Consider the following 15,242-nt stretch of genomic DNA (forward strand, 5'->3'; position numbering starts at 1 on the left):
CAGGAACCCTGATGTCTATTTATTTCCATTTTAGCTTTGTGACCAGTTAAATAATTAAACATGCTGTACCTTATCATGGTTTTTGAACATAGTGTGTGCATTTAGTGGTACTCGTTGATATAAATGTTCTGATTAGAGCATTGGGAAATTCATGGATTGCCTTTAAAAGTCTTGTGTTATTCGCATACACCTAATGAAAGGTTAGTGAGTCTTAATACTAAATCAGTGAAGCTGGTGACACAATTGTATCTCTCACTTGATAATGCCTTGTCAATAATAAAGTGGAGTAACTGAGGACACTAGGGCTCAAGGGAAAAGGTTGGTTTGATTTCGTTTTGATTTGAGATTAATCCTTGGCTTTCCATTTACACTCACATTTATCAGCGTTAACTCACTTGTTTCAGTGATAAACACATTGCTGCCTTCTTGGTCTCTTGAAGAAACACTTGTACACGTTGTAGAACAGGAGGACTCCAGTACTGCTGTACAAAGGTCATGCCCTGCCCTCTTGAATAGTCTTGGTGTGCTGTCTGTGTCAGCACGACTGACCTGATAACAGTGCAATCCAATAACTTAATGCATTTTTTACTGCCTCTAAATTAAGAGAGTTATTTTGGTTGTAAGCAACGTAAATGCATCCAGAGTCTGTGTATGCACTTTGCTTTAACTTTTGATTCTCTGCCAATGCTTCACTGAACTAATAATTTACATATGGAACTTGATTTGGCAGCGGTATGGAATAATGGTTAGGATGCACGACTCTAGCCTAGAGGATTGTAGGTTCACATCCCAGATGTTATTCCTATATCCGTGAGAAAAGTGCTTCACACAATTTTCTAAAATGTCCAGCTGTATGAATATAGCCCCGATTCAAGAAAATAAAGAAACCTCTCAGATTCAGCTCGTCTTTCACCCATGGAGTGTTGTTACAAATCTCAACGGAGTGTAAATATAAGGTACTGTGGTGGAAATCAATATGGCACAATTCACTGATCAATGTTGCTCGTTTCTGAGAACATAGACGCCCTGGAAGCTACAAATGTAATGAATGTTTTGTTTTGTAATTTTCCAGTATGTTTTATTTGACATCTGTTTTATTACACAAACAAAATTGTCATAATTCTCGTTTATGCTTTAGCACATCACATATATTCACATCTGAAGGAAAGAGCTGTCATCTGCAGAGGACAACAATGTTGCGCTTTCTTCTGCAGGGATAGGTTTGTGTAGCAAAGCTTCGGGCTCTGACACTGTGTCATGTAATTTAAGTCCCTCAGTAGGAATCAAATGTTAAACTGCTGTCCACCATCAGGATGTGACTTCTGGGTTTTGAACTTGTAAAGATTGAAAATAGAGAATACCTGTTTTAGAAGCACAGCGATAACTTACTTGATCTTGGCTTCAGCAATGCCATGGAATTACACTTTACACTGAGACTCTGCACACTGCAATAGAAGAGTTAACACGATCTTGCTTTCATATGTTTTTGTAATGCATGTCTATTTCTCTAAATATCCCACAGAGTTTCCTAGTGCTGATCAGCATTAATGAGAAGCCACAGTCTCTTTGGCATGTGAGGGTGTGACCTCTCACTGCTTAAAAAATGTCAGTGTCAGTGCTCAGTGTGCACTGTCGCTTGGCTCTGAGCCCTTGCTTCTGTTTCACCCTGATCACAAAGTAATCAAATCTTTTTTTTTAAATCATGTATTCTGATACGGTTTTGAAGACTCATCCACTGAGCCATGTCTCAGGCATTTTTTCACTTTTTGATTATTGATGAAGGGGTTTACTTAAATGCCTTAGATGTACCCCTTTCTCTTTTTTCTTGTTTTTTCTTAAGTTTACAATTGCACTTCCTTATAACTATTTACTTTGTTTCATCATACACAGGAGGGGTAAATCCAGAAACAGTTTAATGAATGAAGTCAAAATCAGTTTAACCATTCAAAAAAACAAATATGGAGGGTGTTTGCCAAGATGTGCAACCAAATACAGGGATAAGGAAACTTTGGATTTTTCCAGGTATCTACTTAACTTGTGCTGGAAAGTGTGCATGCTGTTGCTTTTCTAAAGCCAGAATTGGGAGGAAATATTCACTAGAAACCATTACATGTTTCACTCTGAATCAAAACATCAATCTGAAGGAAGTGCATGACCCTAAGAAAGCAAAGATTAAAGAGTGCAGTACAACACAAAGAAATTAAACCACTTTTTATTTTAGGATCTGCTTCTCTTTGGACCTGGATTAAACTGGAAATCTGTCTCTCCTAAACTTATAGTGAACTAAATGATATTTGATTACTATTTGTCACGACTGTCTTCTGATAAAAAAAAATGTTTAAATAGTATGGTATAGTATTTGCAATTGTTCAACAGTAGGGAATTTTTCCCTAATTACACTGCTTGTTTTCCACATCCTGCACAGCTACTGAGAAATGCTATGCTTTCCAAGATACACTGTAAGAATTTTAGCACATGTGCTTTCTTTCCAACAGACAAAAAGATTGGCCAAAAAGCAGAGAAGGTAGAAGCTGTTCTCTTGATCCTGAATTTGCTGAGGCTGAACATACATTATCCGAAGAGGGCTGCAGCTTGCCTATGGGTGCTCAGAGTCTTCTGTTCCTGTGGTGAGTTCCTGCACTCAGCAGTCTCTGTGCACTGGTCTTGGCTTGATGTAAGCAGTGTCATTTAAACCACAGTATCACAGTATAATAATGTCATTAAACTGTTCTGTGTATGAATGCGTGTGCCAAAGTCCATAGCTTAGTTTTGATAACCTTTAATTAATCAGGCAAAGCCTTTAATACTGTGTAATTTGGTGAGCGAGCGAGCAAGAGGTTTATTATGGTTTTGCTTTGATTTTCTTGGTTGACAGAAGGACAGTGTGATTGTGATGGTGAGATTATCATGTGCTTGTCACATATTTGTAGTCCACTGGACATGACTGTCATGTATCACTCTTGAATTTTATATATATATGTTCCTTATAGAACCACATTAGTTACATTAACCCATAGAAGAGATTGATACAAAAAAGAAGGCTGTTTTCTAGTCATTAGTGAAACTATGTACTGCGCTGTCTTTCTGAATTAAATTACCCACACAACATTATTTTGGAGGAATTAACCATTTAAGCATTTATGTCTGTAAAAAACAATTAGAAAAATGTGATTAGGGAAAATTCTGTTAAACACTTTAGAATGCCCACGTTTGCTTTCAAAGGAAGTTTTTCTCATTCTATGAGATTCAAGCAAACACAGCCCTCAGTACAGTATTTTCAAGTCCTTTTATTCTGATATATTCTGAGTTTGACTTTCCTCAAATACACACCCTCTCTAATTCCTCTTATTTTTCACTACTGAAAGAAAGACTTATAACACCCCTTACATATCCCTTTCTTATGTAAGGTGTTTTCTGCCTCTTCAAGATTCATTCTAGAAAAGCTGAAGTACACTACACAAAGTCACTCCTTGGTGCTGTGGCTTGTTGTTTCTTTGTGGCTGTGTGCCAAGAAATAGACATTTTGGTCTGTGTTTAGGGCACAGAATAACTGGCATCACAGGCCACTTTTGCTGTGAAAACAACCTAATCCACTTTTGAGCTTGAATGTCACATTTGCTTGGCTGGGGTATTGATCATCTGTCTACAGCAAACACTGATATTGACAATAGGTGCCATTATATCCCCATGCTGTTAATCCAATTAGGAGACACATTTAAGTGAAACCACTTCTCTTCAGAAAAAGATTTGTGGTTGCAAAGCTGTGAAGAAGAAACAGAAGACAGGATTAATGGTTGCTTGTACAAATCCATACACTCAAAATTATGCCAGATTAAGTTATGTTATTCATACTGTAGGTCTTTTTGTACTTGTTTGGCTTCAATGGTTGATTACATGTTATTTATATATTTAGTATTTCTGTGTTTCTAGTTTCAGCAGCTGCTCTGCTTGGCAAAAACAGGGCCCTGGATGTGGTGTTTAAACTCATAACTCCTCACTCCAAGAAGCACACACGTATGATCAAGTAAGTATATCATGACATTATGTCATTTGCTTTGCCAGTAGAGAACCCAAGAAATTGCTATTATATACAGTACTCACATGCATGCTACAAGTGCTGGGTATACTTGAAAGGATGAATAAGCTCCTGAGGGATAAAAGAAAATCTGCTACAGCCTATAAATGGTTAAGCCATATTTTTTAAAATCCCTGATAAGCCATTCATTTTCATTTTTTCTCATTTAATAGCACAGTGAGACATCGTCTTTCATAATCAGGAAATTGCCCCCCTGAGAAACAACAGGTCTTTTACACGTAGCAGTTGGCTGATAAGCGAAATGGCTTTTAATGCATTTTACTGGAGAGGTAATGCCTTCAGATTGAGTCTCTCCAAATCTCAAACATTTGGGCTGGCAAAATGATTTAATAAATAGATATACTGCATACCATTCTGATCAGTAAATGCTTGCAGACTTTTACTTCATACTTAATACAGATTTTTTATAGTATTGCAGCTAAGATGTTTGTGTAAATGGGGAGCCACATGATTTATTTTAAAGTAAAAAATGCTTTGCACTAATACTCTTACATAGAGCTATTTCACATCAAACTTCTCTCTCTAATACCCTCTTTGGCAGTAAATAGACGGTCTTCAATTTTTATCTGGCTGATCATTTTTTTTAAATAGTATTTTTTTTCCCTGCAATTGCAAATGTCCTGCATTTATATCCCTTTCTTCTGCTCCGTAGTATCAAAGTTTTCTACTGAAAGCAGTTTCTAGAGTATGTATGCATGTGTGTAAACCAGGGTCATCCAGTGCTGAGCCTGGAGGGCTGGAGTGTACAGGTTTTCAAGGTCTGTTTGAAGAAACAGTGCCTGAAGCTGTTAAGCTGTTAAATTGGTCCAGTTAAACTAGGAAACAGCTGATTTAGCTCATTAAGAGTTGATTTAGAATGAAGGAAAACCTACAGAAACACCAGCTTTGAGAACCAGGGTTTGACACCCCTGGTGAATGCAGACTAGACATATCGGTTGGCTCAAAACAGATGGCAAAGCTGAATCTATTATCCTGGGTGTGTTTGGCACCCAGAGCTTCCTCTGATCAGATTGTCTGAATAGTTGATCAGTGTTATTCATGTCTTTAAAAAGAGCCTGTGAGAATTAGAGCACTGTGTTAATTACCGGATGCAGACGCCTTCATAACATGGGTAACTGCTAAATTACAGTGTTGAATTAGAAGAAAATGAAAATTCAAATATCCAAGATTATTTCAGGTTTTGTTGTTATTACATGTCGAAACATTTAATTTTTTTGCTCCCTAGTGTTACCTACAACCTCTTTTCAAAAGAAGCTAAGGCTCAACAAACAGCACATGTCATGTCAATTCATAAGCATGGTGAAGTGGCAACCCCACCACAGACACATGGATATACTGTACAGTATAGAATGTATGTGTTTATATACCTGTATGTGATTGATGTCACAGACCTCATCACGCTTAATCAACTGTTCTTGTGATGTCACAGCCCTGGGTTTTTAAGAATGTTGGCATTAAGGAAGTCGTTTTTCTGACACAGCACGTTTGTTAACTAACAGCAAATACTGTGCTGGTTCAGTACTGCAAGTGTCTAACTACAGGTTTAACTCAGAGGTTAAGAAGTGGGACACACCTGTTTGAAATCAAGGTCCAGTGTTATTTATCTACTTTGTTTACATATCCATGCCTCCAAGAAAATAATTAAATGGAAAAGTGCTGCCTGCACTAAGATGAGTGTGAAACCTCCCTAAAGGCAAAATTAATACCACACACCAGCAAATAAGGAAACAAGGAGCAGTGCGTGATTTAAATAAATAAAGAACAATACCAGTAAATCAATGGGTTATCTTACAAATGTAAGAAATAACAAAGAGTTAAAGGAGTTTCATAAGTGAAAAAAATGGAAGGGACAGCAGGCAGGGCAGGGTGCAAGCAGACTGACCCATTAGGGTCCAGCAGAGATGCTGGAAAGAGACAGGAAATGGGCAAGAGGATAACAAAAAGACAGCAGAATTCAGAATTAAATCAGGGCACTTGCTTCCATAGGGTGGGAACAGGCATCTCATCTCTATAAAAACTTTATTCAACATGGTAATAAAGAATGATGATAAAACATATGCTTGTACTGTATGTAGAGTCTTCAAGAAAAGGTTTTTCACTTTGTTGTGCATTTAAGTTTTACTATTAGAAAGTTCTATTATTCTATTATTAGAACGTATGCCAAGCCTTTTTGTTATGTCAAAGCCTCAGATGTACAGTATGTATATTAATTCTGTATGCTTTGTCTTTAAGGCAAATAGTAAAAAAAAACAAAGAGACTCAGATCAAGAAAATGCAGCAGCCAAGAACAGCCACAACCAAAAAGTTCTGCATGCTATGAAATCTTTTGATTTTCTGAACTCTCAATGAATGTGAGGCACAAAAGTTCTGGGCATTTACTGTTCTAGTACTACAAACCCCATATGTTAGAGATCCGTGATGGAACAATGACTAAAATTATCAGTCCTTTCTTGAAGTCACACATTTACATACTGAATATAATCTGAGCCATGAATGCATTGAGTCATATTATTGTTCTACAGTTTGTTATTGTAAAGGCAATTACAGTGTGACACACAAACAATGTATAATGGACAAATTAGGAAATTTAGCTGTAAAGAAAAAATACTGACAATTATTATGACTTTTATCTGTTCTTCACAAATTGCACGATTTGCATAAACTGGTCTTAAATTAGATTTTAATTAAAACATGCTCCTTGGATCACACTCATTCAGGTGGATACAGATGTAAATTTTCCAGAGTTCATTGAATGGAAAGCAGGTTATTTAGGATGAATATACTATAAAGAACAATACCAGTACATCAATTAGTAATCTTACTAATGTAAGAAATAACAAAGAGTTAAAGGAGTTTCATAAGTGAAAGGAATTAAAGGGACAACAGGCAGGGCAGGGTGCAAGCAGACTGGCCCATTAGGGTCCAGCAGAGATGCTGGAAAGGATCCAAAGAGACAGAAAATGGGCAAGAGGATAACAAAATGACCAAGACAGCAGAATTCAATCGGGGCACTTGCTTCCATAGGGTGAGAACAGTCATCTCATCTCTATAAAACTCACAACTCATCTCATCTCCTTGCAACTCCCAATTGGCAGCCCACTGAAACTCAGCAGGTGTGAGCCTGGTCAGTACCTGGATTAGAGACCTCCTGGGGAAAAACTAAAGTTGCTGCTGGAAGAGGTGTTAGTAGTGCCAGTAGGGGGCAATCACCCTGTGGTCTGTGTGGGTCCCAGTATAGTGATGTAGACATTTCATATGACCTATAAAGATGAAGCATATAACTGAGGTCCTGACTCTCTGTGGTCATTAAAAATCCCAGGGTGTTTCTTGAAAAGAGTGGGGGGGTTACCCCAGATACTTACCAAATTTCCCCCTGGCCTTTACCAATCATGGCGTCCTAATAATCCCCATCTCTGAACTGGCTTCATCACTCTGTTGAAGTGCAGGTGGGGCTGCACACTGGTGGTGGTGGAGGGAGTCCACATTACCTCCAAAGCGCTTTGAGTGAAGTGTCCAGAGAGTGTAAGCAATTATTATTATAACAATGGCTAGAAATTTAAGAGCATGGCTTGCAAATTGGGCCCATAATCCTTGTTGGTTGGTAGATGGTTTTTGATGTGATGACGTAATGATCTCTTATAATGATTCAGATATTATATACACCTCCCCTTAGTTTCCTCTCATGTAGTCCTTTGACTGCAGTGGGGCACAGTGAATCAGCTGGTGTCCTTTACAGCCTTTGACAACTGTAGTGGTTTATTACAAAGGGACATACTGTGCCAGTCAGGTTCACTCCTCTTCGTATCTCCCTTGGCAAAGTAGCAGCAAACGCATCCTGTAATTGTGATAATCTCTTGCTTTGAGCGGCAGCTAGGAATGAGAAACTGTTAAGCAATGCTTGACCTCTTGCTGCATTCCCAGGGAATGATTAGAGGACATTATTTGCACAGTTTCATGGATGAACTGAGTGACTGTTGATATAGGCCAGACATGTGCCTTAATGTTTGAGCTGCCTTGCACTTTAGTGATGTGTTGGTTTGACTCACAGTTGTCCTCCCCCTTCAGTTAAACTGTATTGTTCGACTTATTCCAGTTTCTGCTGGCAGATGTGCTTGTGTTTGTTTATGATTATCACTTAGTTAATGGTCTTTGACAAACCATCCAAATACCATTAAACGGTGCTTTAAAAACTACACAGCTGTTTTTTTCCCCATACAAGCATGTTGTGATACAGTAAGTGCCAACATTGAATCTGAGTTTAGCCAAAAACATGAAAACACATGCACTGGTAAAATAAAAAGGTTTTTTCAATGATATTTTTTGTTGTTTTTTAAACTTAGCAAGGGTAGTTAGTCAAGTTTAATCAATCAATATATGCCACTTTTTGATCAATACTCTATGGTTTCTGGCCTCTGGGGTAGCACTGCTGCCTTCGGTTCTCAGATCTGGGGTCCAGTTCTGGATTTGAGCACCTTCTGTGTGGATTTTGCATGTCCTGCCTGGGTTCACATGGGTTTTAACCCAGGGCTCTTCTTTGAGAAATGCTAGCTGGGTTAGATTATGTCTTTAAATTGTTCCCAATTGGTCCCACTCTTTCCCCTAGTCTGCTGTGTTAGGTTTAGAGATGCCCTAGGCTGAAGTGGCTCTGGATAATGGATGGATGTGTAGTTTCTATAATCCCTGGAAATGCCTGACTTAATATAAATTGACTTCCCTTTGCTGGAATAAAACAAATCTTAAAGACAACATGATTACAAAATACTACTAAATGAAAATCTATTTTCATTTATAGGTCACAGTATAAATAGTATATAAACACTGTCTCGCTGCATGGCATTTCTGTTTGCATGTATCTTATGTTCATTCCTTTCATAATCAAACTTGAGACAGTCTAATATATTTAGTCAATTGCGTATCATATTTGAGCTCACGTTAATCAGATTGGCTGAATATGTCTGCAGAAGAAAAACTGTTGTAATTCAGACAAATGGATCAGCACCCAATAGTACTGAAGCTATATCAAAAAGATTAGTGTGCCTTGAGTTTCTCTTAGGACATTTTCTGATGGTGTAAATGACACAGTTAGATTCTGGTTTGTCTATACTTTTAACGTAAACATCTTTTAATTCATGGTAAGGTAAATTATTTTACATTGCCTAGATAAAGGCATATCATTAGATAGCATATCATAGCATTAGAATTGAGAGGAGGCCATTTGGCATAATGGTAGTTAGTTTATTAATCCAGGATCTCATTCAGATGTACAGTATATAACTCTTGTAGCAAATATTCATAGGCTCCATTCTGCTACTGACATACACATATGTTTCATTAGTAAAGGACTTACCCCAGTTTATAGTGATGATAATGATCCGTCTACATTGGCATTTGGTAGCTATGCCAGATGTCTAGATGAAATATGTCTGGATAACACTGGGAAATTCTAGCAATTTAACTATTTTTAAGCAAAAGGAGCCGAGCTGAGCAATTGAGTAATCTCAAGGCATAGCTGTATGAATAAAATTCATCCACTTCAAGCATGTCTAGAAAAACTTGTATTAGGCGTAGGTCTAGGCAGTGTCTGAGCAGCCTCTTACTTCTTAAAAGAATGAGATGTTGACAGTAAGGGCATACAGTAATTGTCATATATACAGTATAATATAATAGTATAGTATAATAGGTCTAGATGACTTATAAGCTCTTCCTATTCCATATAAGATGGCAGTTCCATTTTTTTAAATGGTCTATTAAACATTGGCTGAAAGGAGCAACAGTTTCTGGCTTCACATGTATTATGAATGTAAAAGTAGGATTGGTACATAAACTTCTTGTATCACATATGACAAATGTCAGTATTCATCTGCATACATAAAATGTATGATATACTTCATTATACATTTTTATTTGCATCTGTGTTAGAGTTCAGTGTAAAAACGATAAATCAATTGTCTTCATATGCAGTAGCTTCATTGTTACTGTAATTAACACTGCTACCGAATAATCTTAAAATTTAGAAACGTTTGCAGAGAGACAGACCAAATGGCTTTTTTTACTAGAACAGTTTGCTGCTTCATGCCTGTTGCCCCTGTTTAAAGGAGCACACGTCTCCGTTCCTGCACTGTGCTTGTTTTGGAGTGTGAGCTCTGGAGTGCACTCTTTTACCATGGCGAGGGTGTGTTACTGCTACAGGTCAGTCGGCCTTTTCACCGACGCTGCAGGGAAGAGGTGCTCCAAGTCCAAATGCTAACCTGTATGTAGAAAGACTGTGGTTGCCTCTGTGTGAGAGAACGCTAATGGGCTTGTAATGTGGTCAGGCCTCTTCCTGGTGATAAGCGGTACTGTGCAGATTGTCATCTCACTTGATGCAGTGGGCAGCATCATAGAGCTGGATGAGAATAATACTACCCACAGCAACAACACAGAAACAGTATAATGACCCTGCGTCAGTGTGCAACAATAATTCATTTTTATCGCTGGGGAGAGCCATTCTACTGATTCTATTGTTGTTGTTCAATGTCTGACATGGCATTAGAATTTCTTTTGCAAAATGCTGTGTGGTATGTCTCCAAGCTGTTATCAGCTCGTTTCCTGTGAGCATGCAACTGGAGAGCTGGAATATCTATAAACCTGAATGTTTTTTAATGCTGAATAGATTAGGATTTTGGATTTTACCCACCTGAAGTTAAATGACCTGGTTTAGGTCATGAAACAATCACTACAAATTCCTAAAGAGAATCTTCCCACTAATCAAAATCAAAGTGAATCAAAAAATAAAACCAATTCAAATTGCTTTTCCCCTATGTCTGCTCTACAGCTGGAGGCTGTGTATTTTCTCTGTGTACCTAAGAAACCTGGATCTTTTACAAACAAACTTTACCTGAAAAAATGCTCTAATATTTTAACTCCTTAATGCACTATTTAAGCTCTAAGCTCTGGAACTCTTTGCCCAAGGATATTAGAGAGTCACCTTCTCTAAACTCCTTCAAATCTAAACTCAAAACCTTCTTCTTCAGAAAAGCCTTTACTTAACTGGTTCCATTCTTCACTCCTCTGCTCTTCTTAATACCACCTTCCACAGTCTCCTCTATTGTTATTGTTGTATTGTTGTAATTATAATTGTGTCCTATCTTGTGAAATCTTCTTAATTATTGTTGTAGTCTTCTTATTTATTGTTATTGTCATCCTGTAAAGCGCTTTGAGAAGCCACCTTTAAAGGCGCTATATAAAATAAAGTTTTTTATTATTATTATTACTATTTGAAGCTGAAAAATAAATTAAAAAAACATTGTAAAAAGGAGCTGTTTAGTTTTAGACATTTAAAAAGTACAATGTATAGTTATTTATACAACAATCTACATGGTTATAAAATATTGATAATTTAAGATATATCAATTTATTCTCTTTGTTAAATCTCATTCCAGTTTTGCATGCACTCTGTGGTATGTCAAATGAGTCAAATGTAATATTTTCTTCATTTGTAGTGTTAAAATATGCAAATTGTCAGTCTGGATTACTCGCTTGTTTACCATATCAGATCATATGAATGACCATGCGTAAGACATTGGGGGAGTCTGAAAAAACTGTAAGGATAGAATTGTTTATGTGTATCTCAAAACATCAAAACCCCTATAAAAGTTTCATTCCTTTATATAAGTTCAATTTCATAAGAGAATTTCAATAGTGTTTTTTTCAATTGAACACCTTTTTATTCACACTGTCTGGCACCATCCTGAGAAACAACAACTGAGCTGTGTGCAGGAATATCAATTTTTGAAGATATAACTTTTCATGCTTAAAGTTATGAGAAAAAAATCTGTTAACTTAGACCTACTGCATTTTTACAATGAAAAAAAAACAGTCACCTGAATGCAGAAACCACGCATATACAGTGTACATATTCTTAAAACACATAATTTCATCTTTCTATTTAAAAAATGCTTTATGTTGCACTATGAACATAACTGAGATATTGTTGTGCATTGAGCATGAATGCTGACAATGTTTTTGGAAAAGTTCCAATGCAATGCTAGCGTTTTTGTGAGCAGTAAAAAAGAGATACTTAGGTACTTTATCAGAAATATATTTTATAAATACTTGTGTTCAACTGTGATCAATTTTGTTTTGCAGGGCAGCAATAGATGCACTCGCAGCACTGTTAAATTCAAGTAAGTTCTGATTCTTTTCTTTTTTTAAATATTTATACAGTAAATAATAATAATTATTATAATGTGGATAAAATATTCAATTTGTAACAAAATGCACAATGGTTTTACTACAAAACATGATTTTGCAACAAGTTATGCTTTTACTAAGTCATGCATTAGACTACAGTGTTCTGCAACTTTGTCATAGTAATTTCTGCTGCATGTGTAGATGGATAACGCGTTGAAACTAACATGGTAAATCACAAAATTGTTATGACAATCACCTCCACATTTTCCTGTTCCTAAGCTACACTGAAAGGAGTCCTTTGTGCTCCAAATGATGGCTTTTTATTTTATAGCTGGGAACATCTTTCGAGTTCATTTTAGACTATCAGAGCTTCAAAGAATGTATAACAAACAATTTTATAGAATCAGTCTCTGTTAATTAAAATAAGCAAGAGTGCTATGCACTAATACTTAGAGAGTATACAGTATTCTCCACCAGAGTGTCACAATAACTTTTTCACAAACTGTATGACTGTTATGAAGGAACAATTCGGTACCTCAGTGGCATCTTGGAGAGGAATGCTGCATACTGTACAGCCATTTTCAGGATTCTCCTAGAGGTGGAAACAAAGACAGGAGGAATGGCATCATTTGCATCAGCAGTGCACCTATTGATTGTACAGAAGTATAGCAAAATAACAGCAAAGATTTTAACAGCACATACATTTTGCAGATTGTAAATTTCATAACTATTTGATTTTTTTCAGTGCAATTAATTAACTTCATGAGTTAAGGAAATATAGCTGAAGGATCAATGTGTGGTATTTATACACTGCTATAAAAATGCACATTTGCACAGAAAATTATGTAATAATGCAACACCATGAATAACCAGGCATGTTTATACTGACAAGCAGCTGTTTTTTCAGGAGACAGAAGGAAGACAGGGCATAGGTTCAAACAGAACAGACTAATTCAAGGAGGTATTGATTTTGTATTGCATGCCTTTTAAACCAAGCCTTTACATAAAAGATTGGACAAATCAAGGATGGAAAACCCTTGAAAAGTGTATTTACTGTTGTCCATGCATTGGAATGGTGAGGACAAAGTTAATTAAAACCCTCAGTCTTTAGTTAAGTTTGCAACATGCATTATACAGTATTATTTTAATGATATCAATTACATTGATAATGCCCTCTATACTGAATAATGGAGTATGACTCATTACCAGTACAAAGAAACAAAAAAAATCCTAAGGCCATATTTATTGTAATAAATTAAACTGAAGGAGATGCACAAAAACCTGCCTTTCTGACCCACTGAGACCTGCTTCAAATATAGTAGCTATTATTGTGTCAACTTCAAAGCATTTATCTGCATAATTGTATTCACATGGCTGGCAAGGAGATATTTTAAAAGCACAATTTTAACTAGACAGCTGCTTTACTAGTAGTCTGTGGGAGTGTGGCCCAAATAATGTCTGTGGCAAATGCAAATTCAAATTAGTGAGGACTACATTTTAATGGAATAGTCTGTTTAGGAAATGTGCCTTCTGTAACAAATACATTTTTACTAATCCGGACTATAAATACAGTAAGTAAAAGTGTAACAATGACCCTGTTAAGGATAATGCTAGATTATTATTATCAAAACCCTGATTTGTGAACAGAATAATGACACTGGATGAATGGTGTGGAAGTCCATTGCAATCCATCAGAAGATCCCTGAACAGATACCAGGAGGCCAGGAAGTATGTAATGACCAGTTTTATAGGAACAAGTAAAAGGTTTACTCCATGCTGAAAAGAGAAGAAAGAAAACACAATGTTTCGGCCATCGAGCCTTCTTCAGGTGTGGACACCTAACCCTAAGTATCCTCTCTGAAAGTCTAACCCTAACACCTCTATCCGGCATGGAATAAACCTATTACTTGTTCCTTTGCAGCCTACACATGTTGACGCAGTTACCCACCTGAACTACTACTACCAGTTTTATGTCCACTGTGTTAAAGCAGGCTGATGTGGTGGCCATGATGCTCTTCTTCCAGGAATATAGCACAGCAGACTCCCAACAGGAGAGCCCTCTCCCCAGGTGGAATACCAGGTGGAGCACCAGGCAGCTAAGACTCCTATTTTTACAGCATGCACTCAAGCACCCTAAGCTTCTGGGATAGACTCCAATGGATATGCGCCTTCCCAAAATAGATGCAGTGCTTGGAAGCAGGGCTGCATTGGTCTTCCTTTTTGAATGCAACAGCAGGAGCAGCAGAGTTTTCCGCCTTGTAGTCTGGTCTTGTCAAATCTCAGAAGCTAGGCGAGGCTCATCCTGTTCAGTACAGGCATGCAAAACCTCCAAGGAAAACTATTCTTTACATTGATGAAAAAACAGACTTATGCAGACCTTTAGGTGCCTCATCCCTCAGGACAACAGTTTCAAAGTTAAGCGATGTCTCAGCATAGTGAAAATAGATGGTGTCTGGGTAGCAGTGATGTCAATACATCACTGGAATTGCTGGTTTGGGTGATATGGAAGAGTTCTGATCTGATGACTTTGATAGATGTACTAATTGAAAGGACAATAATGAAGACAGGTCTCCAAGCAGTGAAAACTGCATGTCACCTTAATGGGAGCTTTATTTAAGGTTAAAGAATCTTAAAAGATGCTGCCCAGTGTACCTATTGTACATTTCCTGTAAATTGTATCGCAGAGAGAGATGTCTCATTCAGACTTACTTAGTGGCAGAAAGAAAGCGTTACTTTAATGGATAGGTTAAGTGAGAGTGGATTGACAAGTAGCAAAATCAAAAGCCGTAATTAGTCTTTGAAAATCATTAGGATTCCTTCAATAACCTTTGAAATTTGGGTGATACAAGCCAGGTCCCCATCTTGTGTGTAGAAGGATTCTTGTACAGCTTTTCTGGGGATTAACCTGTTCATGAAGTTGAGATGCAGAGTTGCTTTTCAGTTTTGTGAATTCCTTGAGATGTTCCACCATTCC

At 37.2% G+C, this 15,242-nt stretch overlaps 1 protein-coding gene across 4 annotated transcripts in view; it reads left to right on the forward strand.

Annotated features, from left to right (window-relative positions):
- LOC102692475 (cytosolic carboxypeptidase 4) overlaps window positions 1-15,242 on the forward strand; it is a 180,030-nt gene that overhangs the window by 12,185 nt on the left and 152,603 nt on the right. For all 4 annotated transcript variants that reach the window (XM_015343419.2, XM_015343420.2, XM_015343415.2 and 1 more), the window contains exons 4-6: window positions 2,496-2,627; window positions 3,931-4,024; window positions 12,224-12,261. In XM_015343419.2, coding sequence (XP_015198905.2) covers window positions 2,496-2,627; window positions 3,931-4,024; window positions 12,224-12,261 — 264 coding nt within the window. The remainder of the gene's footprint in view (window positions 1-2,495; window positions 2,628-3,930; window positions 4,025-12,223; window positions 12,262-15,242) is intronic.

The sequence above is a fragment of the Lepisosteus oculatus genome, chromosome 5 (genome assembly GCF_040954835.1).
Source record: "Lepisosteus oculatus isolate fLepOcu1 chromosome 5, fLepOcu1.hap2, whole genome shotgun sequence".
Classification (NCBI taxonomy): Eukaryota; Metazoa; Chordata; class Actinopteri; order Semionotiformes; family Lepisosteidae; genus Lepisosteus; species Lepisosteus oculatus.